The 22,301-nt window shown below is 40.9% G+C and overlaps 2 protein-coding genes across 6 annotated transcripts in view; one reads left to right on the top strand and one right to left on the bottom strand.

The window, feature by feature from the left end:
- Positions 1-4,643: 4,643 nt before the first annotated feature.
- Positions 4,644-16,651, top strand: rgma (repulsive guidance molecule BMP co-receptor a). Its single transcript, XM_030054362.1, has 4 exons — positions 4,644-4,862; positions 7,550-7,665; positions 10,223-10,740; positions 13,469-16,651. Exons 1-4 carry the CDS (start codon positions 4,849-4,851, stop codon positions 14,168-14,170), a joined length of 1,350 nt encoding a protein of 449 aa, XP_029910222.1. The 5' UTR covers positions 4,644-4,848; the 3' UTR covers positions 14,171-16,651.
- A 249-nt stretch (positions 16,652-16,900) lies between these two features.
- chd2 (chromodomain helicase DNA binding protein 2) overlaps positions 16,901-22,301 on the bottom strand; it is a 28,554-nt gene continuing 23,153 nt past the window's right edge. For all 5 annotated transcript variants that reach the window (XM_030054345.1, XM_030054344.1, XM_030054346.1 and 2 more), the window contains 10 exons: positions 22,134-22,284; positions 21,929-22,051; positions 21,220-21,342; positions 20,911-21,051; positions 20,356-20,469; positions 20,057-20,235; positions 19,856-19,955; positions 19,560-19,752; positions 18,978-19,215; positions 16,901-18,868 (listed from right to left, as the gene is read on the bottom strand). In XM_030054345.1, coding sequence (XP_029910205.1) covers positions 18,583-18,868; positions 18,978-19,215; positions 19,560-19,752; positions 19,856-19,955; positions 20,057-20,235; positions 20,356-20,469; positions 20,911-21,051; positions 21,220-21,342; positions 21,929-22,051; positions 22,134-22,284 — 1,648 coding nt within the window. In that variant the 3' untranslated portion in view covers positions 16,901-18,582. The remainder of the gene's footprint in view (positions 18,869-18,977; positions 19,216-19,559; positions 19,753-19,855; positions 19,956-20,056; positions 20,236-20,355; positions 20,470-20,910; positions 21,052-21,219; positions 21,343-21,928; positions 22,052-22,133; positions 22,285-22,301) is intronic.

The following is a 22,301-nucleotide window of genomic DNA, read 5'->3' as shown; positions in this document are numbered from 1 at the left end:
TAGAATTACAGTGTTTTAAAAAACCCTGTCAGGTACAAAATTGTGACAATCATTCATGGTCTAAAACAGCTTCATTCACCAGCGCTCCTCTCAGTAATTTGGACTGATATGTTGTGTCATTCATTCAGATCATTTCTGTCTGGCAGTGCAGCTAATTATTCCTGCAGTATGTGCACACTCTGTCTAGTATGGTCCATGTCTAGAATTAAACAGTGTGCATAATTCTGGCTGGATTGCAGTCTGACGGTTTGAAAAAAGACACACCTTCCCTGTCTGAAATAAGAAAGTAGATTCTGTAATGAGGGTTTACACATTCAAGCCCATTCCCCTGTGCGCAAAGGATGGGTCTCTGTTCAAGCTCCCTGCATTCACAATGTTACTGTGGGAGTAATTCCTCACAGAGTCTGGGACCATCAGCATTAATGGATTTTTTTGAATTCACACTCACACCTCATTAGCGATGACAGCGCTGTTGGATGCTCCCGCCCCTCTCTTTAAATGTCACTCATGTACACAGAACACACATCTTAGTCTATCTGTATTTTAACCCCAATACCAAGGGATTCGTGTTGGGCAGCCACTTGTCTTGAAAGAGAGAAACCTCATGCGGCGCTAACAAAAATCCATTTTAATAAAGCTGCACATAAATCATATTTGATGCACCCAGTGAATTCTGGAAAAATACAAGTTATACGTTGAGAGTATCCTGTTCCTGTATCACTGTTCAACAATAAAAAACACATCTGTGCTCAAGTTGAAACTGGCTTCTTCCTGTTGAATCTTTTTTTGTGAAGATTTTACTGTTGGATTTTAACTTTATTTTTGACTTTATTTTATTGGGGGAACATGCACAACACAATAGTTGAGTCAAATTAGCTAAATAGCTCATTTTTATCTGCAGCCCCTGGGCAGGAGAACATTAAAACAACTGACAAAAAGTACATTACATATTAAACCCCTTCACTGCAGTCCATCAGGAGAGACTCTTAAAACGGGTTGCATCACTGATTTAACTTAAGCCTTGCCAATGGATCTAAAGCTACGCCTCTTAACTTCGCTTTTCTTTTCTTTTTTCCGTCATTTCTTGTCTCACCAGAGCCTTAGATGTGATTTGAGGGGGGGAAAAAACAAAACCCAGTGAGCCACTTCCCTGACACTAACACAATATTTCACCTACTCACTGAATAATTCTGCACATGTTCATGATCCTAACATCAACAGAGAATCCTCCTTGCTGAGGTTTTGGCCTTACGGTGTGTGGAAGCTGAGGGAATGTCTTACATGTGCAAGAAGCCTGCCTGATTTGTCATGGATCCTCAAAAAAACGGCAACGTCATTGTAATTTGAGGCAGTTAGCAGTTATTAGCATTTGTTAGCAGCCACGTTTCAAGTCAATGGAGTGGAACGCTGGAAAATAATAATTAAACCCCTATACAGTTTAAAGTAATCTATGATGTGCAGCAATTATAAATGCGTTAGGATTGCCATACATCTGGTTTCAAGAGAAATTTTGCTTTGCTTAACTGACTTGCCCTGCTGTTATTACCAAAAGCACTCAAAATTCTGCAAAAAGCCCAAAGCTAAGAGCTGTTCAGATGAACTAAAAGCACTTAACGATGAATAAGACAGGCTTCTTAAAAACCTGAAATTTCCCTTTAAGTATACAGCCTTATTCTCACTGACTGTATTTGTGAGGAAAATAATTTCAGACTGTAGCTTTTGTAATTGCAATTGTAATCATCTGATGTTGCAGATTAAGTTTATGAATTTTTCATCAAGTCTCCGCACAAGAAAAGATAATCTTTTTAAACGGTGCGCGATTAGGAGATAAATTAACATATTTATTTCAGCCGACACAATGATCACAGGAGGAGGTGTGTGTATCTGGAGCAGCACTGTCAAATCTTCCTCAAGTGTGTCTGCATAATGCTGCGTGACTCACTGTGACAAGCTAATTGTTATGCCAGAGGAGTTCAAAAAGCAGTGGTGGGAAGGTCAGTGAGAATATATGATGTTTACTAATCCATGTGTGACTTTAACTCAACTATACCACAATCTCAGGCCGGTTTCTCACATACTGGATACACTCACATTAACATGCAAGATGCTGAAAATGATTTAAGTGCAGTTCCTCCGCTGATGCTGTTCAAGAAATATAGACTTCACCTTCAGGTTGTCAAATCAAAGCATAATCTTCTTTTTGTTAGTGGTGCATAAACACAAACAAGTGCCTTTGCAACAGCAAAGCTAAGAATATAAACAAACCGGTATTGACATAAAGGCTGGTGTCCAAAAACACACTTGCAGCTTAGCTCCAAAAAAAAAAAAAAAAAAAAAAAATTAATAACTGTATAAGATCATGGCAGCACAAGGAATTTTTTTTAAATCGCTGCAAGGCCTCTGCAATGATTCACCATACCACATACTATAAGTTCATTACATATCACAGCTGCTTAACAGGCACTCAAATCTCGTCACACTCCTCTGTTAAGGCTGATTGCCTCAGATGATCACACGCTACACTTCCCTACTGTAAAATTAAAAGTTCAATTGGGATTGATCACAGTCTTGTAAGAGTGATTTCAACTGCTGATCATCATGTCATCATCATGGCCATCACAGGAATATTGTGCATGCTCCCTCCCAGATTTCCTCACACTGTAACATCCCATCTCTGGTTTCCGTTTGCTGAGGCTTTATAACAGCGTGGGCTTAACAGATTTGATATAATGGCCCAAATCATACTCAGTGAGATTGCTTGTGTCAGAATTCCATGGTGAAGGTAATTTAAAGGAAAATAGCTAGAGCCCAAGGGTGAGCATTACTGATGACTTCTTCCAATTGGGTGCAATAACAGTTACATGCCTGATTGTGCCTGATTTATTCTGTGAAACGAAATATAAAGTGCCACTACATCCCCGTCTCATTATCCAAAATAAAAGGGAGTTGGTAATCTACTGATATGTAAAGTGGAATTGCAGGAGTGGCTGCTGCTGCCCGATGTGTTAACTCACCATAATACCTCAGCATGCCAACATGTACACCAGCTGTGTTTGAGATGGGGTTAGCATCCGGCACCTCGAAAACCATTCTTTTCACACCGGGGTGTCACTCTTTCATGCGTTTCTGTTACATAAATGTAAAATATGCTGCTTCCCAACAGCCGTCTGTACAGGGCGGGCCTGGGCTCTGATAGTAAATGAGTGTATTAGTGAGGTTTGTTTCTCGCTGGATAGACAAAAGGATGATGAAATATGACAGCAGCCATGCACAGCTATTCTCCAACAGCCTCCATGTTTTAAGCCCAGCAACATACCAAGCTTTAATAAAGAGTGAAAACATAAGCTCATCACAGAATTTGTTAACTGTCTCGTCCCTGCAACACACACACAGCCATGGTGTCAATTAGGAGGGCAGCTGTAGGAATATATAGCCATTTAAATCGGTTATTTTACTGCCTGAGTGAAATATGTCTCTGCATTCTCTGGTGTGATGGATTTTCCTGATCAGAGGGAGACTGGAGCAGTGAGAGCCAAATCTGCTCTGAAAGGAGTGAAGGCTGTCCATGTAGCTTAAGCTTGAGGGAGGAGGGGGGGAGAGAGTGGGGTATTTTCCTGCAGTTTGATCCTAAAACACAGGTGCAGCCTCCATGCAGCCCTCTGTGCCTTTGAGTAGTTCCCCTCCTCCCTCTGCAAAATGTTTGTCCATCTGATCCCTCATTTAATCTTAATTATTATGGATTTGTCTCTTTTCAACGAATGGTTTGCTGAGATGAGAGATAAAGGTTATTTCAAGTGCATAATAGATCAAAAGCTATAGCCCCATTTGTTGGCTTGTCAGCATCACAAAATTATAAGGCAATGTGAACATGAAGGAGTTGAATCTTGAGGAACATTTCAAATCATTAATAAGTCATTTAGACTCAAATTCAATTTAAAAAACAGCTAGTAAGGCGAGATACCTCCTTTTGAATAGTTTCACTTGTGTTAAAAATCCTTTTGGAGACAAGTGTCATTATCTTGAATCAGTCACTGTTGTTATGCAGAAAATTACACTTGACAGAAGGAACTGAAATTATCTCACCCAATTTGGATTTGTTTGCAGAAAGATGACTCTAAGACTGCTTAAATAACTTGTTAAATTGGGCAATTTTTTTTTGGTTTTCAGTTGCAGCAGTGATAAACCTCATTTAAGGAGGCTTCTCTCCCTCAAAACGCATTTTCCAGCTGGGGGTGGGAAATGGGTAGAAAATAGGGTTCCAGCAAGGAGAAGGGGTCCCGGTAGCGTCATGCAGAGCCGATCATTGTCTCTCTCACACTTTCTAACTAGCCATTTCACAACATCCAGACAAGGGATCGGGCCGTACGCAGCGGCAGCAGCAGCAGTTTTTGGCCTGAGGGCTTTTTTTCTCCAGACGTCGACGATAACCAACAATTTGGAGTGCAGGAATAAACGCGTGGATGAGAGCAATTACTGGACTTAATCTGCGTTTTCCTCTGAGATCGACAGAATAGTCAAATGAGTTAAGCAATGGCTGGATAGGTCTGACTCCACCGGGCAGGCAGAGAGGGGTAGCAGACAGGCTGTAGGCTACATGAATATGAACTAAAAGAGAAACACTTTCACTTCACAAGTCAGACCGCACAGTCTACTTCGGGAGCCTCCCGGCAGACACCATGCACAGATTGACAGGTTTTACACTCAGGAAAGCGATGAGTGCGTTTTATTTTGGATTACTGTGACACGCAGGACGGGCTTTTTTGGAGGAGATTTAGGAGTCTGCTTCCTCTCGCTCCTGTTCGCAGTCCTCTGGTTTCTGCAGGACTCCCCCCCGGTCGCGAAGAGCCCATGCAGCCGCAAAGGTTAGTTTGCTCGACTCTTTGTTTTCCATTGTAAAATCACAGTTTGGTTCAGGGGTTTGGTTTTACGCACGCAGATTACAGTTTTCATGTTGTTTTTCCGGGGTTTCCAATGATGACTGTGCTCCATTTGTCTCCTTTTTCACCCATCTGTATGGACAGGCAGCTTTCTATAGGCTACTCTTGATCGTGTTTCTCTGCTAAATAGTCTGACTTGATCCATTTGTGGCTGCCAGACAGGAAAACATAAGATAGCAGAAAACTGATATTGTGCAGCTGATCTAGTCCAGCTCAGTCCAGAAACTGACGGATTTATTTGACTTGTCAGCTTGGCAAAGCATATGACATGAGGAGAGATGCGTCCAAAATGCCTTAATCGATATGAATGTCATATAGCTCCCTTTGATATTCTTTTTTTTTTCTTTTTTGCCATATTTTCATCATTCACCACAGCCACTGGAGAACAACTGAAATCTTGCAAATACTGCCGAGGCTTCTTATTTGAAATTAAATCTTGTTTATTTTTCAGGATGATACTGTCAGTGGTGCAGTGACAGGGCAAATAGCCCAGGTGAAGTCATATGCTGCTTGGCTCCTTTACATCCTAATTGCATAACAGGAGCAATTAAGTTAACAGGCTTGTCCCCAACCCGCAAATTTAATGACAGGTTTACTTGTCCTGAATGCCCACTAATGCCATGTGCGTTTGTGTCATGATTTGAGGTTTCATATTAGAGCTCATAACAAGCGCCATCTGTTGGAAAAGAGGACGAATCCTCCCAGAATATCAAGACTGAAACATACACAATCATGTACAGTATACAGTTTTAACGCCTCGTAATAGCAATGGGCCAGTAATAGTTAATTTTATATCAGCCTATATCAAATTTTGTTCTATACTAGGCACATTGTGCTTGTTATAATGAAAGTATCCAGGTTTGACAGGTGAGATCGCTGATTTAAAACAGCACAGAAGAAATGGGATTGGCTAAATAATGGATTACTCCCACTGGATTTATTTATTGTCGCTGTTTTATGCTGTCTTTATCGGTTTTATCTGTCTCCTCTTGTTGGAAACCTTTATTATAGTTCTTAAATTGACTGATTAGAAATAGATCTCAGTTTCAACACCAAGCATGAAATCAATGACAAAATCAGTCAAGCAATCTTTTCATGCTATTATCCAAAACTGACATTGCTCATGACAAACATTTGATTTGAATAAGATTTTGGTTAGAAAATGTCCCTATTTAATTTTTGGCTGGCTGTAATGATGCACAATGTGATGAGTCCAAATGGTGATATCATAACCTTCCTGATCAGAATAACATACTATTCCTAATTCATAACAGGACAGGCTCTTAATTGTAATGGATCCTTAACTTCATGCTGTGGGCAAACAAACAATGCCTAAATATATTATGGCATGTCTGTTTTCTGAGAAGTCACAGGTGCAACAGGTGAAGGTGAAGACCTCCATGTCTGCACCGTTTATTTTCCCAGTTGGATATAAAAGCAAAGATGGCTGACGGTGATCCTGAGCTGCTTCTTGCCAACAAGCTGAAACCCAAATCAACATACAGTCAGGCATATTTGATGACATCTGGATTTGTCTTGAGTATGAGGACACTTTGGCAGTTTGTTGCTCTGTCTATTCTAGTTGCTATAGCCGTATTTTCCCCCCACAACTCATCTAATTACATCACCAAGCAGCCAACTCTTTGATATGAAGTCACGCATTTCAGATTTTAATGCCTATAAGAACTATAAATCAATCTGTGTTGGGCCACCCTGGTTGAAAATGTGTTCGCTCAGACCTCGTTATACATGAACATATTTAATCATCCCTATGAGGGAACGGAATCACAAACACATTCTGCTTATAATTGTGTGTTGCTCATTTTTATTTTAATTTATTTTATTATGCAGGAGGCTAAAAATGCCCTTAAATTTGGTTAACCACCACTGCAACCTGAAATAAAACTTCATTGTTTCAGTTCTGAGTGCACATCATATCAGGTATCATCAGACTATTATAAGTAGGTATAGGTATGTTTTTGTTTATATTGGTGGTTGTTTTCCTCAACAAGGAGGAACAATGTGCTGGTTACTTTGTATTCCACTGTTGCTGTGATAATGGAGACATTCGCTCATTGGAGGGAGGACAGTGTTTAGTTTAGTTATTTATTTATTTATTTTTCCTTTCTGAGATTCACCACAGTGAAGTTATGATCCCAGCAGCAAATCCAACATTTCTTACATGGCGTGGTGGACAACCGGTTTGTGGGTCGAAAAGACTTGGTCGTCGAGCAAGTCTACTCACTGAGATGTAATTTGAAACTGAGAAGGGGGGTTTAAGGGCAGAACAGGCATCCCTGATTGGTTCAGTCTGTTCGCAGGCCTATAGGCTGCACCTTCTTGACACTCCCTAAAAGGAAGATCGATTGCCTGGCTTTTGCCGTCCGCCGAGCATTGTAACTCGGCTGTATTGAGTTAAGTCTCATACCAAAGAGGACAAAACAACACTGCAGCTTCTTACCAAGTAGGGATGGTAGGACAGGAACGACTTCACCAGCTGCGGACTTCTCACTGGACTGTTTTTGCGTTTTCTCTCCGAGGACTCCGTGTTTTACTCGCACCAGTGGCCCCTAACTCTTCTCCCCTGTCCTTCCTAAATCCGGTTTGACCAGGGAGAAGAGTGAAGTGCGACCCCGAGCTGGATGGATGGTTATGGGGAAAAGAGCAAGACCCTCGGCGCTTGAAGTGTGCAAAATCCTCGCTGTGTTTCTCTCACTCTTCCCTTCTGGTAAGATGAACGCAACTCACTCAGCATGAAGTCAATGCGACTACACTTTCCCACAGCATTAGTCACCACTGGGTAAACTTTTGTAAATCTTCAAACTTTACCTTAACTTTCAAATCCTTAACACGCGCGGCAACACTTACCTAGCCAGGTGAGCAGCCAAAAATGCCTTACTAACATTTTTTAATAAATCACATTGGGAGCATTATTGTGGTGTATTTGGCTGCAGCGTTAGACCACAGACTGCTAGAAATGATAAACATCTCGCTATTTCACTATTCAGATTCAACTTTGCAGTTAAGGGGAAACCAGATAAGATGCTAATCTACTGGATTAGACATTTAAGGGTGACTGAAATGCTGCCTTGTAGACTCGTTGAATAGAGGGGTGAAGGTTGGGGAAAGATTTAAAGGCGGTTTAAAAGGTTGCCCCCAAGGCTATATAGGCCTGTATAGTTATAATTTAATATGTAGTGCCTTAAACAGTAAATTAGCCCTAACGCTGTGGAGAAATTCCTCAGTGGGAATGACAAATCAAATGGAGGTGATTTTTACGAGGCGCTGCTGCTGCCCTCAAACCTTGTTTAGTTTGGGGGATGGGGGATGCCTGGAGATTTCACATTTGGTCTTGTACGCTGTAATTACTTCTTTGACCCTTGAGTTTGCTTTCCTAACAAACGGGCAAATTGCATGTGGAGCTGAAACTAAACTGAGAAATGAAGTGCTTATTTTTTTGTGGAGGGATATCCTAATTAATTCGCCCTTTGAAATGCCTGGGAAAGTTGGAAACCACAGGCTTTCCTGGTTGTTTGTAAAATGATTTAAAGGGAAACAGCAACAACAGATAATAATGCTCTCATCGAAACACATATGGTGAGTTTATAATGGTATTAAGTAATTTTTAGTTTTGCTGCTGTATTCTATAGGAATAGTCTTTGTAAAATCACTGTATGGTTACTATAAAGGGCCTACTTTATAGACACACCTCATTCAACTCAACATAAGCATTTGCCAAGGCCCTATCGTTTTCCCTCTCAAGTCACTTACAGTCAAACAAGGAGGTGATAATGCGCTGATAAACTGAGATTAAGATACTGGCATCTATCAGATGGATAGTAAGTAGAGGTGTGTGCTGGAAAGAGTTGCGGTGAAGCTATCAGGAGGTTATTGTTCAAAGTGTGACTTCAAAGTGTCGATATCGCTGCCTTGGTTAAACTTCTCACAGGCTTTTCAAATGAATGCTTTATTAGTGGCTAGTAATCCAAGACAAACATGGTGTTGCAAAAGGGCGCAGAGAAATGTTTGAAGAGCATTTGTAATTTAGAGTTAGCCGGATATGGCATTAAAACTGGAGACAACAATGTACAGTCAGGTGCTGATAAGATGTTTATTATTACCAAAGGGAGGCTATAGATCAGGTCGTCTAAATGGCTTCTTTAAAAACTTGAAGCCTCTTCTTCTCAAAGCGCCATGTAATTGATAATGTCAGGACTCTTTGATACTAGCTTTTACAATGAATAAACAGAGGAGCTACCTTTATATCCAGGTTGACCTGAGGAAAGGTGAGACCTGTTCTCTGTTTTTCCCTCGCTAGTCCAGGAGCAAGTTTCTTTTTCATTTTAAGAGACAAAAGGCAGTGTAATGCAAGACATTAAAAATACAGATTTAGGACACAGATGCTTTGAAAACTCATTATGGAGGCATGGTGCTTTCCCTGTCTTTTTTGTAGTGAATCATCACTCCTAAGATTAAAAGCCATTAGCAGAGAAAATGTTTTAATTAGAGATGGACCAGATTGGCAGGCTGCTTCTATTGGCTCATATCAGCTTTTAAAAAGCAGCATCGGCCCAGTTTTATTTTTACTGCTGATTTTTGGATGATTGTGAAATGGCACTTTGGACTTTTGTGAGTGTGTCACTACACAGTCCTTAATGTACTAATATACTTAATATACATTTTACAATACATAAAATTAGCAACAGAGTAAAATAACATGGCCTTTTTGTTAAAAAAAAAAAGAAGAAGAAGAAGAAGAAAGAAAGAAAAATCTGAAGATAGGCCTGTCAGAAACCTGTTTTGGACCTTCAGTTTTGTTATGGTATTGGTATCAGACATTATTGGTAGGAAATTAAGGAAAAAAAAAACATGTAAGTGTATCCTTAGCTTTTAACCCAGTAGAACAAATTTACAGTATTTGGTAAGCGATTAGAATAATTGTATTATTATTATGATATAGGCAAATTAGGCCAGAATTGGTACTACAACCTGTACTGGTGAAAGTGCTGTTACCTAATCAAGAATGGATGCAGGACAAAGCCTAGACATTAACATTGGTGGTGAGTTAGTAAAGTTACATTACAATAGTTGGTGAGGTTTCATTCTTGGTTATTGTCTTTTCAGGGTAAGCAACTTGTAAATTTATAGCAATAAACAAGAAACATTAACAAGTCAAACCATTCTGACACCTTAACATATTTTCACATGAATGTATGACATTAGGATACTTTTATAGCCTTGATTGTGCTTCTTTTGCTATAACAGTGTCTTTATCTCCCCAACAGTGAGTCTGCAGTGCAAGATCCTCAAGTGTAACGCAGAATTTTGGGCCTCCACCACCAACTCTGGACCCGAGGAGGAGTTCTGTATAGCGCTGCGGGCGTATAACAGCTGTGTACGCCGGACAGCACGTACCTGTAGAGGTGATCTGGCATATCACTCCGCCCAGCATGGCATCGAGGATCTGATGATCCAGCACAACTGCTCCAAGGAGGGGCCTACATCCCAGCCACGTGCCCGTACACCGCCTCCACCTCCACCACCGCAGCTCCCGCCTGACAGCCAGGAGCGCTCTGACGGCCCAGAAGTGTGCCACTATGAGCGCAGTCTTCCACGGAACACGGCACCGCCCAATTACACCCACTGTGGCTTCTTTGGAGATCCACACCTCCGAACCTTTGGTGATGATTTCCAGACCTGCAAGGTGGAAGGAGCCTGGCCTCTCATACACAACAAATACCTGTCTGTCCAGGTGACCAACACTCCTGTGGTACCAGGCTCCGTGGCCACTGCAACCAGCAAGGTGGGAGTCTCTATGTTAATCTTTACCTGCATGATGTGTTAATGTGACATGTTTAATCATAACTGCAGTTTTATCCAAAACGCGCATGTTGTTTGCAACTAGGGCTGGGTGCCAACAGTGATTTCCAGGTTTGATTAGATTCTGAAACAAAGATCCCAGTTTGGTTCAGATTTTGATTCAATTCTCATCAGTTCAGTTCTGGATATTTTAGTCACAGTGCCAATTTTGCAACATACATATAGCTTTGCCTTTGTCTAGTTCTTATGTACCATCATGGATTTTAAGTAAAAAAAAAAAAATGCATCAAGACATCTGCCTATAGGCTTGATGGCACTGGCTATTGTTTGCTCGTTTGTTGAAAACATAATGAGGTCCTCAGTAGTTTAGAAATTGAGCAGACGACATCTGCAGGATGGAAGGCAAGCTACAAGTGACATTTAGCAAAAATCCTCACATAACCACTGAAAACAGGCATAAATTAAAAGATGGATATCTGCATTTTAAGAGCTCATTCAAATGATCTGGTATCACAAAGAATCGGACAATCAATATTTTCTCCCAGCCCTAATGCAGCTTTAGCCTTGGGCCCATAAAGGAAATATGCCACAATGCTGAATCAAAATATTTATAGTCTTTTATCTTCTTTCATATTGTTGTAAGAGTTTCCATTGAAGCGTTTTACTTTGGACTCTGGTTCATGTTTGGACTGGTTCCACAACAGATGAGGAGGCCAAACCCAGAACAATTGCTAAGATCTTGATAATCTTTATAAATGATATGCCAGGATTATAACAGCAGTATTACATCAAATGTTAATATGAGACTCCAGTCCTTACACTACTTCACGTTTCACTGCAGGACAGCCAAGCCTGATGTTTGGCCTGCCTTGTGTGTAGTAGACATGTTGTTTCAACTAAGTGTTCTAAGTCATGCACAAACTGGAGATATTTCCCCCACATTAGCAGGAGTACATACCCCATAAATTATCATTGTTTTGTTTTTTGGTAGATCGGATAGCTGTCCCTGAAATGGCTTTCCTGTAGCAGCTGAGGTCAAAAACTAAGTATGAGTACTTGTACTGGACAAATTCACGTACATTTTCTCCACATTTGGTACAGTTTTGGCAGCCATGATTATGTAGCTCCGTCACTTCACAGAGTATCATGGTTGCAGTATTTAAACTGAGGTATAAGAGGACTTTGTCCTTAATCACATTTGTAGAAAGTATAATTTTCTATAATTAAGGTTTCTTAATGATGCTGTATTTAGCATTTGTGGATTTCTGTGCACTTAGAGTAATGATATTTTTGTATTGCTGTTCTTGGAAGCAAATGAGACAGCTTTTAAGATCTTGATTCTGCACAAAGGGGGAAAACAAGGCAGCAGCCAGTGCCACCTGTGCAAACAAGGCCCTTCTGGTTTAAAGATCTGCATTACCAGAGCTCTGCGCTGGTACATTGCCCTCGCTACAGTGTATAAAACTGTCTGGCTTAACACCATCTTCATACAGATGATGAGATGATAAAGCCATTTTTGTGTATTTGTTTTCATTAAAAGCTTGAGAAATAAACCAGAAAAACAGAAATGAATATGGCTGGAAAACGGTGGTTTTTCAGGGCTTGGGGGAACTGAGAATAACTGGTGTAACAGATGAATTGGCTAGCTAATGGAGTATTCTGGTGCTCTGTTTACTCCCGCTGTTCCCCCATCCCCACTGTGGAGACATCAGAGTCCCTGGGCTGTACTGGTGTCACTGATTTGACAATGGCTCATTGGTGTCCTGATGAAACCAAGCTCGCAGAATACTGACCAGTCGTACTTAATTAGCTGCAGAGTATATCCCTCTGTTCTGGCCCAGTGCCACTCCCTGGAGCATAGTTCTGGGGTTCACAGGCAGGTTTTTCAGCACGATGAATGGATCGTCTTTGTGTCTGCAAACTGAGGCCTGATTTAACATGGCTGAGACTCATGTTTTTTGAGGGCGTTTACCTTGGCCTCCCCCATGTTGAGCCAGAGCTGAAACGTGACACTAAAGTTGGGTAGTGGGATAGATGGCACATATTGCACAAACTTGTAAATGCAAAGGTACAAAGACTTCCCTCACTCATTAAAGCAGCAAAAGCTACAGATATTCGGACATCTACCTAATTAATAAAGATCAATTACGTTTTTTTTTGTTTGTTGCAAATGTAGCTGAACAGGAAATTTGGGGGTTTGTTACACATTTTAATTAACCTAGATTTTTCTACTAGTGTCTGTAGCGCTTGGTGATACAGACAAAATCAAAAATCACGATACCTTGAACCAGACATATCTATGGGTATTGTGAAAGTATTACAGGGATGACTGTTGCTGCTCAGAAGATATTCATACATAATTTGACACGCTTGATTTTTTTTTTTTTTTTTTTGATTACTCATTTGTCAGCAGTCATTAGTAATATGAGGAAGGTATAAAGGTATAAAGTTCAGAAAATTGCATCCCTTTACTATAATGCAGTTTTTACAGCCAGGAAAACACACTTGTGCCATACCATGATATTATGACATACAAACTCCCAGATGATATCTAGTCTCTCATCATGTTATTGATGTAGTAGCACCAGATCTTCCAGGCCTGGTTGGTCAAGAAAAACACAGCATCTGCACATTGTCTACTTAGTGATTTGATCAGTTTTGCTGAGCAATAATGATATGTTTTCTCTTTTTTTTTCTCTTTCCCCCTGAAGCTGACAATCATCTTCAAGAATTTTCAGGAGTGTGTTGATCAGAAGATGTACCATGCCGAGACGGATGAACTGCCAGCAGCGTTTGCAGATGGCTCTAAGAATGGCGGTGATCGGCACGGAGCAAACACACTGCGTGTGGTGGAGAAGGTCCCAGGGCAGCATGTGGAGATTCAGGCCAGGTACATTGGAACAACCATAGTGGTTCGGCAAGTAGGCCGCTATTTGACCTTTGCCGTACGGATGCCGGAGGAAGTTGTAAATTCTGTGGAGGAAGGCGATAATCAGGACTTGTACCTCTGTCTTCATGGCTGTCCTGCCAACCAACGTATCGACTTCAGGACCTTCAGGGCTCGCGCAACAGAGTCTCATGGCCTGGGCAGGACCAGGAGTGGCACCACAATGCATGGGTTTAGCTACCAGTCTGCAAAGGCCAAGTGCAAAGAGCGCCTCCCAGTGGAGGACCTCTATTTTCAGTCCTGCGTGTTTGACCTTCTATCTTCCGGGGACATAAACTTCACCATGGCAGCCTACTACGCCTTTGAGGATGTAAAAATGCTCCACTCAAACAGTAACAGATACCACATCTTTGAGAATGCAATTATAGGTAATGCAGCACCAAGGGGGAAGGATTTACCTTTGCTCCTCTTCCTCAACTTATTTGCTGTCTTATTGTGGATTGAATGTTGTGCAGCTCATCTATAGCCCTTTTACAACAGTTTCTTGATGTTTTTACCTGTCAGTGAGTGTTGTGTTGTACATCAGCTCCAATCTACTGCTCTGGGTCTGTCCCATGTGGCTGGCCAGTAGGGTCACTGCAGCCCTAAGTCTCATTTTTGTTGTATTGTCATGTCTTGACTTCAGTCTAGCATCAAGCTGAGCTCTTCGTGCTCCCACCTATCATCGCATGTATTTAGCTGGTTCATAGGACCGGTCTTTGAAGAGAGCAGCGGTGAGAGAGCCCAGCTGCCCCAGAGCTCAGGATATCCAGCTGGGATTAAATCCCACATTCTCACTGGGGCTGCATGCCTATGGGAAGCCGGACAAGATGATCTTTTGCAGAAAGAGGAGTTTGCTGATCCTCCTCCCCTGATCCCCTCATTGGTGCCAAGCCAGTGAAGCTCTCTGTGGCTCATGTGGCTAGGCTAGAGGACCTGACAGGGGCTTTTGTTAACCTATGGCCAAGAGCAGCTCCATGTTTGATTAGTTTCCAGCTTTGGGAAAGCCTGAGCCTTTTGGAGGAAGCACTCAGCCAAAAGGATGTCAGAGCAGCGTCTCCAGTTGTCTGCTGTGGAGATTAATGGGTCATATTGTCAGGTCGTGTTTGTGTATGTGTGTGTGTGTGTGTGTGTGTGTGCATTTGCACAAATTTGTGTGCAGAATTCTGCCTCTGTGGTTTGAGTGTGTTAGAGGGTGCATGAGTAAGCAAACCTCTGATGGGAAAAATATTTCCCATGTCTTTATATTGCACCTGAAAGTCTGATATGGGAATGACATTGTGGTCCAGGGTCAGTGAAAACAACTCTATCTGCCAAGTAGCAACTCCTAAGGGAACTGGCAAAAAAATGTATTTACTTAACTTTCATCTGTGTATCAATTACAGTGTCATAAAGCCTTTTGCTGCGTCTTTTGAGCTGACACATTGATCAGAAAGTGTTTGGTACTTTGAGTCTTTGGTAAAAGAGGTCATGTAGTAATGTGAATGTAACTGTAGCAAGAAAGCAAAGAACAAATTTAGCTAAGGGCACCCAGAACGCAGACACATTTACAGAGTGTTCAATTGCCTCTCGGTCCAGTAATCAATCAACCTCATGGCTTATTGCAGAGAAAATTATCTCTTTGTGCATTTTGTGAATGTTAATCTCTCCAGTCTCGATTGTCTCTTGCAAAGGCCATTCATTTAGATACTGGTTGTTCAGATGTAACCTCTAGTCAGACCAGCCATCTTCATAGAAACAACCTGCTGACCTGGCTGCGGTTTAGTGAATTAATGATTAGCGTATGTCTGTAGATGTGAATTCATGGCTTAAGTCATTGCCAAAGAACAAGCCCTTGTGCCAACATTTTCCTAAACAACTGAATTTTCGTCTTTCTGTCTATTTAGGCGACTTAGAAGATTTCACATTTGAGGATTCTCAATCGTATGTATATAAGTTATCTTTGTGGATGAATTCAAGGTAATGCAGAAAGGCCAAAAAATTCTCGCAGATCTACAGTGACACGCATACATATTGCTACCAGCATTCGTTTCTGTGTTACAGTTTGACCATTGCTTTTCTTTTTCTTTTTTTCCAATAATGCTCCTTTCTAACTGAGGTTTCCATTTGAATTTTGGCTCTCAACTACAGTATCTGGCAAGCTAGTAGTCAACCTCGTAGATACTATTACTTCTTGGGCAAGGTTTTATGATTATATATTCTTACACTGAAGTATTTGGCAGGCCTTACTACTGCTATTGGAATATGTGTTGGTGCAGTTTGACAAAAAAAATCCTACAAACAAATGATTGTAATGTTGAATCTTGTGTTAATAGATGTAATTTGTGTTGTGAGTTTTACAGTATATGGTTCTACATGTGTAATGTGAGATTGTATATGTTTTGTGAGTTGAGTTAAATTTGTATATTACCAGTTGTGTTTGAATTTATCACTACGGTTTTTGTATATCAGATGTTTTGGTGAATGTGAACTTTGTTTTTATTATTTTAAAAGGGAGTTTTGCAAAAACATGAACACCACAAAACTGAATATTGTTGATGATTATATTGTGATCATTCTCAAACAAACCTAATCTTAGAGCAGTTCTGTCTGAGGCAGTTGGTGAGGTCGTCAGTACTCTTTGCTTACTTGGTTGCAGACCAAGTAAAACCTAACATCCTGTATGCAGCCCAGCTAATCTAGAAAGGGAAGTGTTCTGGGATGTTCATGTTTTTGAGTTTAAAGCACTTTATGTTTCTCGTTTCATTTAGCTCGTTTTGTTTGAACTTGTGAATAGCGGCTGTCAGACCTGTAATGGTAGAAAAGAATAAAATAACTGAACGAGAGATGCCAGACAGATCAAACTGTGTTTGTATGTAGAGCAAATGTGGTGCCACACACAAACTGTTTATAATGTAAATTATTTATTGAATAAAAGAAAATGTCTTATTGTTGAGGTGCCTTTTGTCTCATTGCTGATGATGTAAGAGCATTTTTTGAAAGTCCTCTGGTGGTGTTGTTGCAGCTATTTCCAAAGTTGGACTGCCCCCTGCTGTAAAAACCTTGAAATAAGAGCACAGCTGATCAAGCACCTTGGAAATAAAAATATTATAAGTTTCTAAACTGATATTTTTACCTTGCAGAAAAGACTTATGGTGATGAGATTATGTGTAAGTAAATCTGTGGGTGAAGGGAATTAAATCATGTTAACCATAAGAAAACACTCATAGCACAACAATTTCATTATGTAACAAAGTTTATTACATATGTCCAAACATATGTACAGCACATTTCCCATGAAGAGTGGTTTTGTCACAAATATAAATTATTTAGGCTTGCTCAAAGAACATATACAGGAACTGTAGCTTGCTCACCGTGGAAGGAGGATGTGTTGGCTGTTTATTGTAACTGGTTGGCTTTGTGCCCCGGACAAAACACAAAATTTCTTACATTAATGTTTATATTTTCCCCCAAATTTTCTGGAAATCATAGAACCACATGACAAATTAATAGCATAAGTGGTCCCTCCACCAGTTGTCTCTGAATACTACTATTCAGCCATTCAGAGCAGTGTCCTTAAAACGTGTCGTGTTTATACTGCATCCTGCCTATATTAGACCACAGTACTGTCCATGAACCCATATACAGTATGATAATACACACAGAAATAAGGCACAAATGGAGAAGCATAACAATCGATACTAAAAAACAAAAACAAGGGCCGGAGTAGAACCACACACACATTTGGCACGGGGGAAAGAATGACCGAAAGTAATCAGTGTAATCAAACATCATCACCTCCCCAAATAATATTTTAACAAACTGCCAGCATTTGAGCACAAATGTCTCTGGAAATCAAAAATATTGCCAAACCATAGGTAAGGGAAGGATGTGTGTTTTTAACAATCATTTTCAGACATAAATGAACACTAATACGGGTGGGAAAACAGTGAATCTATGCCATGAAGTACCATTCTTACCATTTCATCAGAATACTGACGGACAAAAAGAAAATATTGTTCTAAGTTGTAGTGTTTTGAACCTCTGCACACTCTGTTGTAATAAATACTGTTTAGAAAGCTTTCATTTCATTAGGCCCACTGACAGAAGAAGTGGTTAAGGTGATCAAAGCAGGAGGATTGCAATGATTTATATAGCTGTACAAATACAGAAATAATGATTATCTGTACACAAGAGAAATGTGAAGTCGCTAAAACCTTTTCAACCTTCTGTTGAATAGTATTTAGAGCAAAACTGACTGGTACGATTGACATGTAACTGCTAACAAATCCATCCCCTTTTGTTAAAAGTGGGAGAAATGCATTTGTACCCCATGATACCCTAGCTACATGGTCAAGATAAACATTTGAAGGTGCGCACATGATCACATAATACACATTCGTTTGTACTGAAATGCTGCTAATGACATCAATTGCAAGACTTAAAGCTAAACAAAAAAAAAAAAAAAAAAAAGAATGTCCATGATCCTTTGGGAAGAATAATCCCATACATTTACCATTCAAAAGGCCAAATCCTTCAGGCACTTTTAGGATTGAGATCAGTCATCAGTTGATGTATTTCCTTAGATAGTAGTCCATGGGACTAAGCATCCTTAAGCATTACACAGTCTAAACATGGACTGATCAAGTCATTTTATTTAAATAAAGATGCATGAGCTATTTACTTTTTTCATCATCATGAAGATGACTGGAGGAAACCCACTTCTTCATTTTGGGCACATATTCACAGCCACAGTCCCTCAGGGGAAGGAGCGTAATAGTTTGGTTTTGCTGGTAAACAGGGTAAGTGTTGATTCCCTTTCCAACTGTGAGCTTATGATTGGCTAATCCAGACTTGTCCATCAGCAGCATGTGGCTTTGACCCTGGACAGTTCAGTTTGTAAGTCACCACTAGCAGGCCTTATGTTTTCCTGTTGTTCCAGTTTGGGTCTACCCCTCCTTTCTGCTCTACAGGCCGCTCGAGTGGCGAGCGAGAGTCCTGGGGAGACTTCTGAGCCTGTGGGGAGCGGGGGTCCATCAGAGGAGGAGGTTTGTCTGGGTGGAAGGGCCTGTAGTGCTCTGGCCCAGTCGGGCCCGGTGGCCTGTGCTCTGGCATCCTCCTGAAGTCCTGAAGAGGGCCTTCTCTCCCCTGGTGGTAGTTAGTCGGACGGAATTCATCGGTACGTCTTCTTTTGGGGTCTGGATGCCTGTAACATACAGACAGTCACTCACAAAGCCGGAGCTACAACATCACGGTTTCTTCATATTTCACTGCTACACTTTGCCAAACAATTGCATGTCATTTCACTGACTCACCTTTCATAGTAGGGTCGATGACCCCTGTGGTCCCGATCACCGTACTGCTCATATGGTCTTTTTCGCGGCGAGCTGCTGTTGCGGTAACTACTGCGATAGGAGTCTCCGTGGGGACGTCGATCACCATAGTGATCCTTATAGCGATGCTGATCGTACGGATGATGCCGATCTCCTTGCCACGGCTGGTTGCTGTTACCTGGGTAATTATATTTACGGTCCCTTGGCCAATCTCCTCGATCTGTAATGAAAAATGCAGAAGCTCATGTTAAATGATACATGCACCAATATAAGGAATGAAAGTGTATTACCATAACTCTTCTTCATGAAGTACTTTCAGTGAAACAGAAAGATGCATGCATTATCTCAATTTGTTCATCATCACAGAGTGCACAGAGTGCTCATAACATTTTTTCCCCCTGATTAAAATGGGTTTATGTTGTTTCCAAGTCCAACTTGGAGCTTATGGCTGATTGCTCCTGCCTAGGTATTTGCATTTATGGTCTGTGCCACTTTGCTTTTCTGTGATGAAATATGCACAAGGTCACTGTGCTTTTGAGACTGAAAATATGTTCAAGAGCGTACCATCATTCCCGAAGTGCCGCTTGTTGGTGGGGTTGTACGGTTCTCGGTGGTGTCCGTGGGACCCTGGCTGCGAGGGGTGAGACATAGACTTTGAGGATGGCTGCGTACCAGTGGAATCTCGACTGGACCCAGATGGCTCTGGTCTGAAAGGCTTCACCCTCCCTGCAGGGTCCTCCTTCTTCTTCTGTTCCTTCTAAAATGTCACCGGATGATTCAAATGTCAGTGACCACAACAGATCACATTAAACTGACAATTATACTCTAAAGCCAGATCATTTACAAACAGAACAACTCACCTCTTCTTCGTGTGACCGCTTCTTCTGTGCCATCTTGTAAAGCTTGTGAAGCTTCCTGGCACCAAACTCTGTAAACTTGGACACAAAAATCCAGAGATTTCTGCCAAAAAAGGACCAGAATAATTAGTGGCAAAGTGGAGAAGGGGGGCATCGTGATGAGTATTTCCAGTAATATCACATCAAGTGTAATCCTCATCTTACCGTCGCCATGTTTTGACATGCTCGGGGTCATTGTAGGCTTTAAGGCACTCTGTGATTCGGTCTCCTATCTTCAGTAGGCATGTGCGAGTGTGCTGGAGCTGCTCCTGGACAGAAAGGCCCTCATCAGGCTTGTCTAGCTGCTTCAGGGCCTTCTTCACTGGCCTCATGCGCTCCTTACACTAGACACACAAACATACCAATTGATAAAACGTCATCACAGGTGAGTTCAGTGTGCACCGTCTGTTTTTAAATGCACTCTACTTGGTCATATGGTATCAGGGTTGCAGGTGATAACTCACAATGCTGAAGGTCTCCTGGTCTAGTTCGTCATCATCCTCTCCAATGGGAATAGGCTCGGATCCAGCAGTAATGTGGACTGGACCCTGGCTCTTCTTCCCTTTGGTTCCTTTGGCCTGAGAGACAAAAAACAAAACAAAAAAAACAACAACAAAAAAAATATCAGCACAACATACACGCACTGACACTGTTTACACTATCAACAGAACATCCACGGAATGAGGATAGAAAGTAAAAAAAAAAAAAAGAAAAAGAAAAAATAATCTTTTTGGTTTTTTTGCACCTCTTGGAAATTTAAACTATAATGACATGATACCAAATGTAAAATGAAATACTACGCTCTCTATCTAAATCATTAAATAGTATGTGACCCAAAAAAATCTGAATTAAGAAATATAAGAAATTATAAATTTTTGATATGTGCTATGTGGGAGTGGATGCTCAGAGCTTGACTAAAAATTGATAAGCCAGTTCTTCATACACTTCATATCCATGTAAATTTGAAACAGTCTTGAGCAAAGCACAACATGATATTAATAGTCACAATATGAAAGTACCTTTTCTTTTTTGGGCTTGGTGCCCTTTTTGTCTTTGTCCCCTTCCTTCTCCTTTTTAGGAGTTCCCTGTTTTTCTTTGTTCTCTTTATTATCCTTTTTCTTTTGTCTCTTCTTGGCGGGGGACTTCTCAATTCCATCATCCTGTTCAACCACGAGAGCAGAATGAAGATTAGTAAATAAAACAGTGGGTTATACAGTACTAGAGGAAACACTGCTCTGCTGCATGCCCTATCCAAGTGAATCAGTGAAAACAATAAAGCCTATATAAAGACTAGTGGCTGACAAAGCTGTGTTGATTTTGTGGCTCACCTTGACCTCGCCCTCCTCTGACGGGTTGTCCGACAGGCGAGGGGAGGAGATGTCATTGCCCTGCTCGTCCTTGAGGATCTTGTTCTCCTTTTTTATCCGAGGCTTCCTCTTCTTTACTTTGGCCTGTGGAGGGAGAGACAGGCTGAGCTTTGAGCAGATTGCATTTATCCAACATTTCAAATAGTCATATAATATAAACAGCAGGAAACAGTTACCAAGATATAGGGATGGAACAATTAGGTTTTTTTTTTTTTTTTTTACCATAAACCATGATAAAATATATGACATTTACTCTGCTGCATGTCAATTCAAATGTCAGATTACCATAATAATGGTTTTTGATTGGTGTATTCTGTAGTACATACTGTTGAGCATCAACCAGTCATGTATTCTTACTGCTACTACTGTGTCTCTCTTACATGCACAATAAACATTTGATTGTTTCTATGGTCTAACTCATCCATAAGGCATTTGATATGCTTGTATATTTCATAAGTTAACATATGGCATTGATTTTCTTATTTTAATGCAAATAGTTGATACTTCTGATTGTTTAGTTGGGATTTTCTAAACAAACCAGAAATTATTTAATCTATAATTGTAATTATTAGCTATTTTCAGCACATTTGAACAACACTGCAATAATACTGAAATCTGTGATAAATATGGTCATGATAATTGTGATTTTGAGTTTTCAGTCACAGCATACCTCCTCTCCTGTTTTAGACAGGTCTTTACTCTCTTGTTCCTTCTTCAGCAGCTTCAGAAGATAGTCTGCTCTGGCCTGCAACTGCTTGGCCTGAGGCTTCTTGCCTGGGTCATCTGGGAGAATCTGCACATAGAATAGGAAATGTTAGTCCTTTGTTCAAACGCCAAGTTTCCAAACCATTGTTAAAGAGAGGCTGTATATTCACCTTATCTACCAGCTTAAGGTCAGGATCAGTCTTGATCAGATCCCAATTGCCATAACCGTGTTCGTAGATGCCAAGCAAGAGCTGAATGTCATCCTGCAGATCCCAGTCCACGTCAAAGTGGGCGATCTTAACCCTGCATGTCAGCTGGAACCTATGGGTGGCAAAGCA

The sequence above is a fragment of the Myripristis murdjan genome, chromosome 6 (assembly GCF_902150065.1).
Source record: "Myripristis murdjan chromosome 6, fMyrMur1.1, whole genome shotgun sequence".
Taxonomy (NCBI): Eukaryota; Metazoa; Chordata; class Actinopteri; order Holocentriformes; family Holocentridae; genus Myripristis; species Myripristis murdjan.
Note: the sequence above shows the minus strand (reverse complement) of the source record. Positions and strands in the feature narration are given on the sequence as shown.